Source organism: Canis lupus, chromosome 16 (assembly GCF_003254725.2).
Source record: "Canis lupus dingo isolate Sandy chromosome 16, ASM325472v2, whole genome shotgun sequence".
Lineage (NCBI taxonomy): Eukaryota > Metazoa > Chordata > Mammalia > Carnivora > Canidae > Canis > Canis lupus.
The window spans coordinates 47,168,254-47,183,210 of NC_064258.1; the positions used below are offsets into that span (position 1 = coordinate 47,168,254).

A 14,957-nucleotide genomic window follows, 5' to 3' on the forward strand; every position below is an offset into this window, starting at 1 on the left:
AAATTTAATATGTCAGTGGTATGCAAAACAGACAGGAGTTGGGAAAGGCTCAGTAAGTAGAACAGTTAAAAGACCATCATAACTGAGTGCTTTCTAGACTAAGAAAAGAGCAGGTGTTAGGGTTTCTGAAGTTGGGCATTTCAGAGAGATCCGAGTGAGAGTCTTGGCTCTCCTACTTACTAGCAGATTGTCTTTAAGCAATTCCTTTACCTATCCTGTTGTCTATAATATGAAATACTAAAGTCCTTATTTTTTAGGGTTATAGGAATTACACGAGAAACTCAGAAAACTCTGGTTTTAATGGGTTGGCATATAGTATATGCTCAGTAAATGGTAACCATTGCTGTTATTATTCCAAGATCCAAAAATCAGTTATTTAGGTTAAAATTCAAGATTACTGTTACTGGCCGTGAACATGACCATACCATTGTCAACTTCATGGGGGACTCTTGCATACATTTATGCAGCATCACTGGTGCCAGTAATATTCTAAGTACTCTCCATGTACTGAACTGATTTAGAGGCTGATGTTCTGGTTTTAAAGATGATCCCAACCTCACATCTCAAAGGTGTAATGATAGGTGATTTTAGAAAGTGCCTTTGTCAAGCTTGAGGGTAGCTGCTTCATATTTTAGGTTTATAGAATTATAAGATTTTAGCATTTCACTTTAAAAAAGATTTATTTTGGAGAGAATGTGTGCATACGCGCAAGCGGCAGGAGGGGCAGAGGGAGAGGGAGAGAGAATCTTCATGTAGACTCTCCACCGAATACAGAGCTGGACCGATGGATGGACGGATGGACGGACATGGGGCTCGATCCCTGGAGCCTGAGATCATGACCTGAGCTGAAATCAAGAGTTGGCCACTTAACTTACTGAACCACCCAGGCGCCTCAAGCATTTCACTTTTAAAAACAACCCAGTGTACAAGATCAGAAGCTTACAAAAAAGATAAAGCAGATGACGAGCCTTCCTGTTACAGGAGGATTCCTAGGGTCATAGCTCACTTGAGAAGTTATCTTTTTGAAACCTCTTATTTTCCTAGATGATCAAAGTGCAGACCAGAGGGTTTGAGTGACTAGCCCGAGGACACACACCAGTAATGGCAAGGTCAGGGCTGGAACACAAGTGCCTCGATTTCTGGCGGATTTTGGTTCTCTTGGCAAAAAATAGCACCTCTTTGTCTTTCTAAGCATTTCCATGCCTTTCCCACGAGTCTCATGTGGCCCATCAGACCAGGGGCCTATGGGAACCTTGCCTTATAGCAGGAAGACCAATCTGTCCCCGTAAATTTCATCGACAGAGCTAGAAGACGCAGGCCAAGGAAGCATCTTTCCCTACTATCTGGTCTCTAGCCCTCTGTGACTATCCTCCCAGCTTTTTCATCTCCGGAAATCTAATTTATTTTTTGTGTCAAACTAAATGATGAATTTCTGGTGCTAGGGTCAATATAGAATTCCATCTTTGCTTTCTTCCGCAGAAGTCAGGATGTGCGTTCAACTTGTGATAGCCATGGGAAATCTGTGTCAGACGGCACCTGTTCTCTTCTGTGCCGTGTGGGGAGACCACTGGTAATTCATTACCTAGTTAGTGTGTGGGGCGTGCGGCCAGGCTGTAAAATCAAATATAAATAGAGGAAGTATCTTCATGTAAAAGGATTAGTTTTTTCTCTGTGTGACATCGGGGACGTCCTGGGTGTTTAAAATAAAACAAAATGTAGAACCTGGAATAAGAGAAGCCCTTTGTAAATGAGCCTGCCCTACTCTGATAAGGCAATACTTGCTGTCTTTGTTTTTCCAGAAAAAATCTGCTGATGATTAATGACAGTCCTGATTAAAGATTTAGACCATTTTTTACATGTGTGATTGGCTGGGTAAGCGATAGGCTGAAGTTCGGTTGAGCTGTGTCCTTGTTAGAAAAGCACAGCATGTAAACAAGGGATGGACTGACAGACAGGTTATCTGGAACCTGACCTGCTGAGACTAACGGAAGGGGTCTGCCTGCCAGGATGACCAGACTTTGCGGGAAGAGCGCAGAAGAGGAGGTAGCTCATAATTAAAAATAAAAGGCAATCGAGAGCCTTGCTCCTCAGAGTCTGGTCCAAGGCCCATGGAGCTTTATTAGAACTGCGGAATCCCAGGGCTCACCTAGACTTACCAAATCAAGATTTGTGTCCCCGTTCAAGTTGGTGAAGCCCTGGTCTGGATTTTGTAATCAGCCCTTCCCTTTACTGTTGACAAGATTAATCATATCATTCATTTGCATTAACTTCCGGTTCTCCTCCCTTCTGGGATGATGACCAGAATCTCAGGCATGGTTTTCCAGGCCCCGCAGGGCCAGCCTGACTCCGTCACCCTGTCCGTTGCCGACTACTTTCTAGTATCATTCGGTACACAGGGCTCTTCATGTGGTGTGGTAATCTCTTCCTTCCTGTGTTCTGTTAGACTGGGAGTTTCTAGGTGCTAGAGGATGTCTCGCCCTTTCCTGGAATATTCTCAATAAGTGATCCTTGAATGAGTGGATGAATGCATGAGGGGATGGGATGAATTCAGAACCACTAAGAGCATCTGTGTTGGGGGCCCCTTTGGGCCTGTCCCTGAGCTTCCTATTACTTACCTCAAAGAATGATGGCCTGAAGCCTCCATATGAGTGGTCAGGGCCAACCCACAATGGCAGCCCGGCTTGGCTGACCTTTCAGGGCTGGTCTGGATCTTGTTTAAACATCTCCTGGGTGGAAGGCAGCCTTTGGGCTTTGTAGGAATATAAAAAGACCTACGGGAGGTAGAGTTCCTACCCTCAAAGAGCCTACTGTTTGGTTAGGAAGAGAGAGAGGTGTACACAGTGGAAAAGTTTATAGATGAGAGTTGGATAAGAATAAAGGCAGCATAGAAAAGCTGCTCCGAAGCAATGTTTGATTCTCAAAAGAGCAATGTAAGATCCGTGAGAATTAGGGAAGTCCAGGAGGAAGATTTCTTCAGGCTGGAGTGGTCTGAGAAGGCCTGTGGAGAAGGAGAGAGCAGAAACTGAGTCTTGGAGGATGGGTAGGGATGGGCAAAGCGTAGGGAGGGAGGAGCAGAGAGTGCAGTGTGAGCAAGGAGCCCGAGGCGAGGCGTCTGCAACAGTGAGTGGATCTGAACTGGGAGAGATGTACTGGTTCTAGAATTGAGTTCTAGAATGGAATTAGACTCCTGAGGCCAAGGCTGTGGTCCACATGGTTCTTGGACTGATACTTGCACTCTGGCATGAGCTGGGGAGGCACAGAGGAGAGACAAGTCCTCTGCAAGCTGGAAGACAGAGTGACTGAGACTTTGATCAAGTCAACCCAAATTCATCGCAGTAGAATTTTCAGAGCTCATTTTTGGAGAAGGAAACAAGTAAAAGGAGGAAGATACAGCTAGAGGTTGAAAAGAGGATGATGTCACGCTGCCCATGGGGTTGATAGCGTGGAGGCTTGAATGGGCCTCATCTTTGCTTCTGAATCCCACATTAAACTTAAATTTACATGCAAATAGGATGAAGATAAGTGCTAGAGAGAGGTGTAGCACTTTACAGTTCAGACGTGACAGTCGCTAGCAAAATTGCCTGATACCATGTTTCTCTTCTGCAAAAGGGTACCATGCCGGTGGAAAGGATGCGGATGCGCCCGTGGCTGGAGGAACAGATAAACTCAAATACGATACCAGGGCTAAAGTGGCTTAACAAGGTAAGTGTGTTGGGTGCCTGTGTGTGTGTGTGTGTGTGTGTGTGTGTGAGAGAGAGAGAGAGAGGTCCTTACTAAAAGATATGCATGGAAACTGCTGAAAAGGAAACTTGCACTCTTAGTATTCAAAATCTTATGCTTATTAATGACAAAACCAGCCAACCAGAAATGATCTGTGTTATTCTTTAATGATTCTCACCCTCTTCCTTCTCTGAACTCCTCTCTTGCTTCTCCTGGCTTCTAGCATTGGAGGACATGGAAACATGTGGGTTTTGGGTTGGGAATGGAGTCTACTGGTGTTCCTCTCAGTATTCTTCTGAGTAAAGAAAACTTTTGTTTTGGGACTTAAAAAAAAAAGTTTTCTCTTTTTATTGTGAAGCACTGTTTATGTGCCTACAGGTCTTTAAAAAAGTACGCTGTCCCTTACGACCCCCTGCCCCCCACATATGTACACACACATGTATATAAATCCTTCCTTTATCAGCCTCAGACTCTCGATCGAACTGATCCTACCTGTTAGGAGTGACTCAGGAAGAGAATGGATGTCAAAATAAAGAACACCTGAAAAAATAGATTTATCGCTTAGAAAAGCAGTGAACATACCGCGCCTTCTTTAAGAGGGCCCAAGGGAGAGGTTGCTCTCCCACTGCCAGGAATATTGCAGCTCTTTTGAGTAAATTTCCTTTTCCTCTTCTGCCTCCCCCTCATTGTAATCTTAAGGGCCTGATGAATAATTCAGCTGGTAGGGCTTTATCTTTGTATGACGCTCCAGAGCTCAGAGCCTGATTGTGGCCCACTTCTAACAAGCGTGCGGGATACTGCTGCATTGCTCTGCTTGCTAAGATCACTCCCTGGCTCAAGCTTGTCTTTTCAGATATCTCTCAAGCCTTATTTCTTTCTCCCTCACCCACTTATTCTTTTTCCACTTATTTTAAATGTGACCGTATTGTATTTGAGTGCATCGGTTTCAGTGGGCCTTTTCTGAAGCAGGATGGAATAAATAGAAATAAGTAAACGATGTGCTCATTTCAGGTGAGCTGCCCTCTATTTGAAGGTCTTATGGCAAACCATTTCTTTTTCTAGGCTTGCTCTGTCCATAATGTTTCAGATTGGTATCCTGGAAGGGTTTGTAATTAGCCTGCTCCAAAGAAACAAACAGGAAATCAGGTTGGGTCTTGGCCTGCATGGTTAGCGGAGCCGCAGGTGGAGAAGGAAAGGGGGGACTGTCATCAAGGAGAATTGAAGAAATGTAAGGTGCTCAATAATGATAATAATAATAAAAACTAATGCTTGTTAATAATGCCAGGTACTCATCTAAGCAAGACACACGCATCAACTCACGTAATCCCCACAATGGGGGAGATACTGTTATGTTTTCCATTCTACAGACCTGGAAGCCAAGGTATAGAGACACTAAGTAGGATTATGTTTTAAAGAACAAGATAACATTGCCTTTTATGACATTTAAACAGAAGTTCCTGATTTCTGAAAAGAAGTGATTTTTTTTTTCTTCTTAAAAAATATATCCACTAAAAAAATATATATCTCCACTGATTTGGGCTGACTCGATGCAAGGGGTAGACTTACGGTGTTAACGTGTCCCCTGTACGAGTAGGCACTTGATATGGTGCGGTTAACTCTCCTCCTAGTGGGTTGGTTTGTGCTAACGTCCTAACCCCCGGAACCTGTGGATGTGTAATTACTTGGAAAAAAAGGGTCTTCAGAAGAAGTTAAGGATCTCAAGGTTATCCTAGCTTGTCCAGCTGGGCCAATGGGATGACAAGCATCCGCAGAAGAGAAAGGAGAGCAGAGGCCACATGGAGACAGAGGTAGAGATTGCAGAGACACAGCCACGAGCCAGGGAAGCACCTGGAACCACCAGAGGCTGGACATGTCCGGGAAAGATGGTCTTTACAGCCTCTGAAAGGGAATATGGCTCTGCTGGCATCTAGATTTGAGAGTTCTGGCCTCCACAACGGTGGCAGGATGGATTTCCGTGGCCGTAAGCTGCCCGGTTTGTGGCAGCTTGTTCGATAGCTCTGGGAAACTAATGCACCCTCTTAGGGTTGCTTCCTAGCCGGGCCCCCCCATTAAGCCTTTTCTTCCACCCACTTTGTCCGTGTTTTTCTGACCGAGGACTGGAAAGTGAGCGGATTCCTTTGTGCGCGGCTGAGCACTAGGCCCCCTTGGGTGGCCCTCCCTGCTGAGCTTCTCTGAGCCGGCCCTTGGCCTGCGAGTTCTCTTCCCTGGAGAAGAGGGAGCGGAGACCCCTTCGCCACCCTGACAGGCTGCTGTGCTGGCCCTCGGCGAGAGCGGGCCGTGACGCCTCTCAGGACGACGCTGGCACAGGAGCCCATGGGTGCCCGGGGGGCCGCTGCGGTGGGCGGCCGACTGGCCTGGGCAGGGTGCGCTCGGGCAGGCCTGCCACGGCCGCTGTGCCTGCACCTCCTCAGGCCATCTTTCTAGAGGTTTCTGCTAACTTAGGCTTTGGCATTCATCTACCCACAGAAATGTTTCACTTGAGACCTTACTTTTATTTCCTTCTTTAAGAAAAAAAAAAAAGATTTTATTTATTTATTTGAAAGAGAGACACAGAGAGAGCACAGCCAGGGGGAGGGACAGAGGGAGAGGGAGAAGCAGGCTCCCCCCTGAGCAGGGAGCCCCACACGGGGCTCAATCCCGGGACCCCGGGATCGTGACCTGAGCCGAAGGCAGATGCTCAACCGCTGAGCCACCGGGCGCCCCCTCTTCCGTTCAGAGGCACTCTGACTGAGAATCCCCGCTGTGTGTTCAGTGGCTTGGGGTCGTTGTAAAATCTCTTCTCCTGCTGAGGACTGGTTATAACTCAGAAAACGGCACTGTCTGTGGGGCTTCGTTACCCACTTACACATCAGTTGTTCAGGACCGGTCGGTCGCGGTGGTGAAGGCCTCCGTGCTGGAAGGCCCTGGAGAGCAGGCCAGGGACGTCTTGATTGCTGCTGCTCGCTGGCTCGGTGCTAGGCCTCCTGCCTGACCCGTGGGCGGCTCTAGGTGAGCGATGTGTGTGCCCTCCAAGAGGACCAGTGCTGGGGACTGTGGCTTCGTTCTGTTAAGATAACTGGGCTTACGCACATCGGGTTGGTGGGTGTCGTGTTCCTCTCAAGTGGAGAGTCCATCATATCCGGGACATCTTAGTAAGAGACAAATAGGTTGCTAATGGATGCCTTAAATTTGTTTCCATTTCTTTTTCTTTTTTTAAGATTTTATTTATTTATTCATGAGAGAGAGAGAGAGAGAGAGAGGTAGAGACACAGGCAGAGGGAGAAGCAGGCTCCCTGAAGGGAGCCCCATGTGGGACTTAGATCCCGGGACTCCAGGATCACGCCCTGAGCCAAAGGCAGATGCTCAACCGCTGAACCACCCAGGCGTCCCTCATTTCTTATTCTTAATGCATCCTGAGGAGGATGGTGATGGCTTGTATCCTCTGAAGGAGCAGGGACGATGTCTGGCAAAGCAGCATTATCACTAGCTCATGAAAAAGGCCTTGGCTTGGGCCTGTTACTTTTCATTATGAGTATTTGCAAACATACTCGCAGATTTGAATAGTCTAATGACTAGAAAGAATACTATAGTAAATTCTTTTTTTTTTTAAGATTTTATTTATTTATTCATGAGAGACACAGAGAGAGAATTGAGAGGCAGAGACACAGGCAGAGGGAGAAGCAGGCTCCATGCAGGGAGCCCAATGTGGGACTCGATCCCAGGACCCTGGGACCACGCTCTAAGCTGAAGACAAATGCTAAACCGCTGAGTCACTACGCATCCTGCAAATTCTAATGTAGTTTTGTTTTTTTCCTTTTATTTTTAAACATTTTATTCATTTATTTGAGAGAGACAGAGAGCACCATTGTGGAGAAGGGGTAGAGGGAGAAGCACACTCCCCACTGAGCAGGAAGCCTGATGCGGGGCTCAGTCCCAGGACCCCGAGATCATGACCTGGGCCAAAAGCAGACACTTAACCGACTAGGCCGCCCCTCTTGTGTAGTTTTCAAATTCACATCCAGTTTAAAAATTACTAACATTTAAAATATTTCTGTGTGTATATGTGTATGGCATTTGAAAGCAACTCCCTGATACTGCACGTCAGTAAGACTTAAGAGCATTTTCTGTGTATTCACAATAGGATCACCAATTGAATAAACCACTCATCATTAATCATAATTTTTCAGTCTCATCCCTGCATCATCCATATTTGGAATGCCTTGTGTATTCCCCAAAAATATGTTTTTACAATTGATTTCTTCAGTGAGAATCCAGAGAAGGCTATTCTGACTTGAAGTGTCTCCTGATTGCCTTGATTATGTACAGTGGCCCCTATTTATTTATTTATTTATTTATTTATTTATTTATTTATTTTCCTTCTTGGCATTGACTTGTCCAAGAGACCAGGTCAGTTTTGGACTGGTCCAAATGCTTGCTTGTGGTTTCTCTGGGCCATTTCTTGAGGAAGGAAGGAGGCAGCCATGACCAGGTTCGTGGTTTCTCTTGTAGCTCTGGTTGATTCCCACTCAGTTATTTTTTTTTAAGATTTATTTATTTACTTATTCATGAGAGATACACAGAGAGAGAGGCAGAGACACAGGCAGAGGGAGAGGCAGGCTCCATGCAGGGAGCCCGAGGTGGGACTCGATCCCGGGTCACCAGATCAGGCCCTTGGCCGAAGGTGGTGCTAAACCGCTGAGCCACCCAGGCTGCCCCGCCACTCAGTTATTGACATGCTCATTTCATGTGAGAGAGCTGCCTAGACCCTGGAGCTGAGGCCACTCCCCAAGTGTACGGTGTCACCAGGTAGCTTCATACCTTATCCTTCTGTTCACATTGAAAGCAGGCTTGTGCTTGTGGAAATGTCAGGCAGGCTCAGCACAAGGTAAGGAGTCCAAACAAAAATAGAGTACGTTGGAACATCTTACAAGTATTAGGGGAGGGAAGAGGCAGAGGGAGTTAAGAGAACCGGTTTCCCCTTGGGGTCAACATACGTCTGTTCTGCATTACTCTAGATAATCTTACTCAACTCAAGCAATGATTCTCTCTCCTTCCCTCATGTGGGCAGAGTCTTCTCTCTCTATAAACATGAGTAGAGTCTGGAACATGTTGTACTTCCATACACAGTGTGCACAGCCTGTGTGGAGGGGACGCTCAGGGCTTCTAATGGCACATACTGATGTCACAGAGGCTACACAGACCCAGAGCAACGCCGTCACCATCCCATAGGACACAATGATCTATGACCGGAATGTTTACTGGTCAGAATCTCTTCCAGTTTTAAAATGAGTCTCACTTTCTTTTTCTTTAGCATAGTGCTTTTTTTAAAAAAAGATACATGTAATATGTTTGTTAGTATTTTTTGCAACATGAAAAACTAGTTAAAAGTGACACGAGGTTTTTAAAAAATTTACCACTTTAGCCATTTTTTAAATGTATAATTCAGCAGCATTGTCTACTCATAATGTTATACGCAAGCCTCACCACTATAATTCCAGAATTTTCATCAGCCCAGAAAGAAACACTTGCCCATTAAGCAGTCACTTTGCATTGCAAAGTATTTTAAATCTTTTCGTTGTGCAAGGCATCCACTAATCTGCTCTCTATCTCTGTGGATTTGCCTTTTCTGCTCATTTCACATAAATGGGACCATTCAATATGTGGCCTTTTGTAGAAAGCTTCTTTCACTTAGCATAATGTTCAAGGCTCATTTGTGTTGTCGCACTTGTCAATGCCACATTCCTTTTTGTGGCCGAATAATATTCCATTTTGTGCATGTACAACATTTCCTTTATCCATTCATCGGTTGATGGACATTTGGGCTATTGTGAGTAGTGCTGTTATGAACATTCACATATAAATGTTTGTTTCGACATCTGTTTATAAGTCTTTGAATGAAATTACTGGGTCTTGTGGACACTCTGTGTTTAACTTTTTGAGGAAGAGCCAAATGATTTCCACAGCGTCTACACCATTTGACATTCCCGCCAGCAATGTAGGAAGGTTCCTCTTTCTCCACATCCTGACCACCAACTTATTATTTATTTACTTATATTACTTTATTCTGTCATCCTGGGGGGTAGGAGATGGTATCTCATTATTGTTTTGAGATGCATTGGCCTGATGATTAATGATTTGGGGTGTGTTCATGTGCTACTGGCCATTTATCTATCTTCTTTCAAGAAAGGTCCATTCAGACCTTTTGCCCAGGAAAGAGGATCCATGGATCCATGGCGGATAATTGCTAGGTTTAGTCATTATGTTTGTGGGTTCGTGATTTGGGCATAGTTTCAGTGAGACTAAATTTGGTAGTTGTGTGCATCTGTGTGCACACACATGCAACTCCATGCATGCAGATGCTTAAAAAAATCTATTTATCAGAATCAACTTTGTGTTTAAGATAGATTTCAGATTGCATCACCTCCACAACTCTTTTGACCTACAGAAATGTGCAGCAGCAATTCTATAAAGGATCTGCATCTGTAGGCATAAACATTTAGATTCTGGTTGCACTTTCAGGAGAACTCCTTCACCAAAATACATTTATTTGTTTTTTTTTCATTTTCATGTGAACATCAAAAACTGCATTAAAAGACTGCTCTCTGATGTTTCATCTACATTAAAAAAATAAAATTAAAAAACAAATAAAATAAAATAAAATAAAATAAAATAAAATAAAATAAAATAAAATAAAATAAAATAAAATAAAATTTCACCCAGCCCTTGGCTGACACTGCTCTTTGGAAATGGCTGACCTGAAACCATGCTATCTCCATGGATGGGGAGGGGTTTATGAGAAGTCTCTCACTTTCAGTTCTTTTTATTAACTGAGTTTTAAATACAACAGAATTTTCCCTTTTGACAGTTTTTGGGGAACTCTCAAATATTCTGAAGTATTTTTAGCTCAGGCTTCTATAGAGGCATTGAGTCCTTTTGGGGGTCAACTGGGACCCTTCCTGTCTTTCATTGTGTGAGACCAAAGTGGTGGGAAATCCCTACTGACATTTTTTTCCTTTCCCGGTGTATTGTGCAAGGATTCCCCATACCTAGAATCTACCAGAACTACCTCTAGGGCTTAAAAACACATAGTTTTCCTGGGCCTGGTTTCCACAGAATCCAAGACAACAGATGTGTCATAGGATGGGAAATCTCCGTCTGACTCCTGGGAGACAGCGTGTGATGGGACTAGGTGATTGAGTGTGGGGTACGTGACCTGGTTTTGAATTTGGACACTTGTTATGATAATTTCCTTAGCTGTATAATTTAATTCTCTTCCTCAGTTTCCTCAACTGTAAAGCAGAAATTATTACATATATGTAGCTCAGTAGGTGCTTGCAAAAAAAGGAAACTAGACCATGTGAACAGGTGGGCAGTCAAGTGCCGTGGGAACTTAGTGACTGCTGGTCCTGTCAGGATTGCTGGTTAAAGAAGTTGCACAAGTTGTTGCTTGAAGAAGTTGTTTCCAAAACGCTAGTGTCTAATCCCATGTTTGCCAGGGTTGGTATAAACTGAGTTACCTACCTCTCAAGGCTGTGAGAGAGATGGAAAGGGTCTACCGTAAGATTTGTACCAAAAACCTTTTCTCTACGAGAAAAGTAGTAATCATGGCCACACATTCCATACATCTTCTTGCTGTTTCATGCAGGTTTTAACCCCTGAGTAGACACATTAGACCGAATCTTCTATTTCTGTTGGCTGCACAGTAGTTTGAGGTATTTGATCTCTGTGGCCATGACCTCAGATAACCCCAATTTCCCTTTAGCAGCACAAATGGGTATAATTTTGGAAAGTTGCCTAAATTTTAATTTACCTAAGGCAACTGGAGTTCCTCTCTAGCAAATGATGGAATTCAATGATAACAATAAGCATTAGAAGTTTCGGTCGGTGGCCAGTCATCTGTGGTCCTTTAAGGAGAAATGGCACACATAATGGAACACATTGGCATATCCCCAAATCAAGTCCTTGGACCTTGGCATGCATTCCTGTTCTGCCAGACTCCATACGACTCTGAATCTCTCCCCAGTAGGACTGTCAAGATCTGGGGCCCAGTGAGGAGGCAGGTTTGGTTCCTAGTGGATTTTGCCATAGACACTCTGCACACCCAGTGTCCCTTAGTAGAGAATCTTACTGGCTAGGATGGAGAGACCTTCTGTAAAGGTGGCTAAAACCCTATTGCCGCAGTCTTTTTTTTTTTTAATTCTTCTTTTTTTTTTTTTTTTTTTTTTTTTAGGAAAAGAAGATTTTCCAGATCCCTTGGATGCATGCAGCTAGACATGGGTGGGATGTGGAAAAAGATGCACCACTCTTTAGAAACTGGGCGATCCATACAGGTATTAAAACCGCATCGTGTATAGAGGTAGATGCTATTGTTGTTGTTGCTTTCATGCCTTTTTAAAAATATTTTATTTATCTATTTGAGAGAGAGAGAGAGTGCAGGAGTGGGGTGGGAGGGGCAGAGGGAGAAGCAGACTTCCCACTGAGCAGGAAGCCCGACTTTCAGGGCTTGATCCCAAGACCCCGAGACCATGACTTGCGCTGAAGGCAGATGCTTAACCAACTGAGCCACCCTGGTGCCCCAGTGCTTTCTTTTTTTAAAAAATCGAGATATAATGGACAAATAAAATTGTAAGATATTTAGAACATACCACGTGATGATTTGATTTATGCACTATGTAAAGATTCTCCCCATTAATTAACACATCCATTACCTCTCATATTTGACCTTTTATTTTTTTTAAACATTTTTTATTATTTACTTATTTATGATAGTCACACAGAGAGAGAGAGAGGCAGAGACACAGGCAGAGGGAGAAGCAGGCTCCATGCACCGGGAGCCCGACGTGGGATTCGATCCCAGTTCTCCAGGATCGCGCCCCGGGTCAAAGGCAGGCGCCAAACCGCTGCGCCACCCAGGGATCCCTTGACCTTTTATTTTTTATTTTTGGTGAGAACGTTGATGTACTTTCAGCAAATTTCAGTTCTACAATACAGTGTTAATAACCATTGTTGTTTTTTTTTTTTCCCGCTGCATGTATATGGCTTATGGCCTCATGAAGACAGCTCTGAAAAACCTGTGGCGTGTCCCCAGGCACATCCCATCCAGGACACATGGGCCACAGACTCTGTCACTCAGAAGTGATACTTTGCCCATCCTATAGCAACTTAGTCCTTAAATTTCCTTTAAATGTGGGGTTCTGATTATGCTCTTCAGGTGTACGCCAGGGGAATATAGAACCTATTTGTTCTGGAGTGGTAAATTTGGTTGGAACTTATCTCTCCAAAAGGTAGTCAAGAATATATTTGTTTATAAGAAAATGTAAGTAGAGAGCTGTTTATAGGAATAGCCTTTTTACTAATATTTGAGAGTCAGATGAAAAAGAGGCACTCTAGTTACCTGGGCTTGTTGGCCTCCCCAACCTGCCAAGCTTTCTCTGTTACTTACCTCGACTCCTATCTTCTATCATTATTAATTTTTTCTCATGCCAGGGTGACCGGTTTGTCCCAGTTTGCCCAGAACTGTCCAGGTTTTAAGACAAAAGTTCTCACATCCCAGGAATTCAGTCTTGGTCCCAGGCAAATCTGTAGTAGCCTGGAATTAAAAATGGGGTCTCTAAAAAAAAATGATGGGGTCTCTGCAGTACCTGGTCAGCAAGACTATGTTTCCAGAAACTTCTACCCTATATTATTTCCCCTGTTTTTCTTAACCTTCATTCTTTTGGCTATTTTGTTAGGAAAGCATCAACCGGGAGTAGATAAACCTGATCCAAAAACATGGAAGGCGAATTTTCGATGTGCCATGAACTCCTTGCCTGACATTGAGGAAGTCAAGGATAAAAGTATAAAGAAGGGAAACAATGCATTCAGAGTGTACCGGATGTTGCCCTTATCTGAGCGACCTTCTAAGAAAGGTAGATATTTACTGACTAGAATAATGGCCATGTAATATAGTATCGCCATACCTCCACGATTTCTGTATTTCCACATCTGTGGTAAGTCTGAGGTTAGAACACTTGTTCACACTGTGGATGATCGTCCCACCTCTGCCTGGCTGGGGCAAGTGACCATCAGGTCACCAGAGACGGTCAGAGAACCCTGTGGAATTTTGACCATGTGTAGATTAAAGCATATACGGAGTTCATTGAGAGTTCCAGAACGAACTGAGGAGGTGCGGGGAGAACGTTTCTCTGTACATTCCTCAGGAAGTGACCCCCAACTATTTTTTTGTTGTTGCCACAGGAAAGAAACCAAAGACCGAGAAAGAAGACAGAGTTAAGCACATCAAGGTAATCTTTGGTGGTTCAGATGAAAAAGCCAAAGTTGTGACTGTGTTAGTAATTCCTGTTCTGTCTCATAAAAACAAGTAACATGATCCCTGTGACGTATTTGATCTTTCTTCTTCGGCTGTTGTGTTTTCTGTGCTTTTCATGTCTCCTCTTTGGCCTGTCCCCTCGCGCAGACTCAGTACACCTATCCCCTGCTTAATCCGATCTCACTGAACAATTTATGAATGAAGTCCCCAGTTCACACTGAGCTCCATCTGGTCCCCACGACTGTTGCCAGCGGGGCCCAGAGCTCCAGGCGAGCTCCAATAGCCAGCTATCTGATCATATCGAGTACGTTTCCAGGCTATTCAGTAGATCTTAAGGCATATTATATATTATATACTTGTATTAAGACATATCACCTACCTGTTACGTTATCTATTCCATGACATGCCATTAGGTTGGGGGGTACCTTTGAACACCCTATTAGTGTAGTTCCCAGCCGATTTTCTCTGCTCCATCCCAGAACTGACTCTCACGACTCCCAAAGGTTTTCTGTAGGGGTGTGTGTACACATGCGCATGCGTGTGCATGTGAGCCTTTCAGGGGGCTGTGTAGTCTGGAATCCCCTGACGTGTGAGCATCTTTGTGCCTGGATTGGAAGGCCTTTGTTAAATAGCCAGAGCATAGCCATATATCCATGCCAAATTGAGGATGAGCTTCAGTTGCTGAGCAAAGAGGAGATACCACACCCCCAGGCCTACAGGCCATCAGAGAGAAGACTGTCTTAGGGTTCAGTGCACTCTGTTTACAAAATGAAGAAACTGAGGTTCAAGGGAGCTGAGGGCTGTGGGCCCAAGGGCCGTGGGACTCATGGCCAAAGTCGCGTGGTCGTGTAGAACTGCACTTAAAGGTGACGCCAAGTATTCCAATTCCTAATCCAGAATCACTATCGGAGGGAAGAACCAAACCGTC

At 44.4% G+C, this 14,957-nt stretch overlaps 1 protein-coding gene across 6 annotated transcripts in view; it reads left to right on the forward strand.

The window, feature by feature from the left end:
• IRF2 (interferon regulatory factor 2) overlaps positions 1–14,957 on the forward strand; it is a 79,709-nt gene that overhangs the window by 34,982 nt on the left and 29,770 nt on the right. For all 6 annotated transcript variants that reach the window (XM_035700026.2, XM_025471832.3, XM_035700027.2 and 3 more), the window contains 4 exons: positions 3,610–3,702; positions 11,951–12,050; positions 13,452–13,628; positions 13,957–14,003. In XM_035700026.2, the coding sequence (XP_035555919.1) occupies positions 3,616–3,702; positions 11,951–12,050; positions 13,452–13,628; positions 13,957–14,003 (411 nt within the window). In that variant the 5' untranslated portion in view covers positions 3,610–3,615. The remainder of the gene's footprint in view (positions 1–3,609; positions 3,703–11,950; positions 12,051–13,451; positions 13,629–13,956; positions 14,004–14,957) is intronic.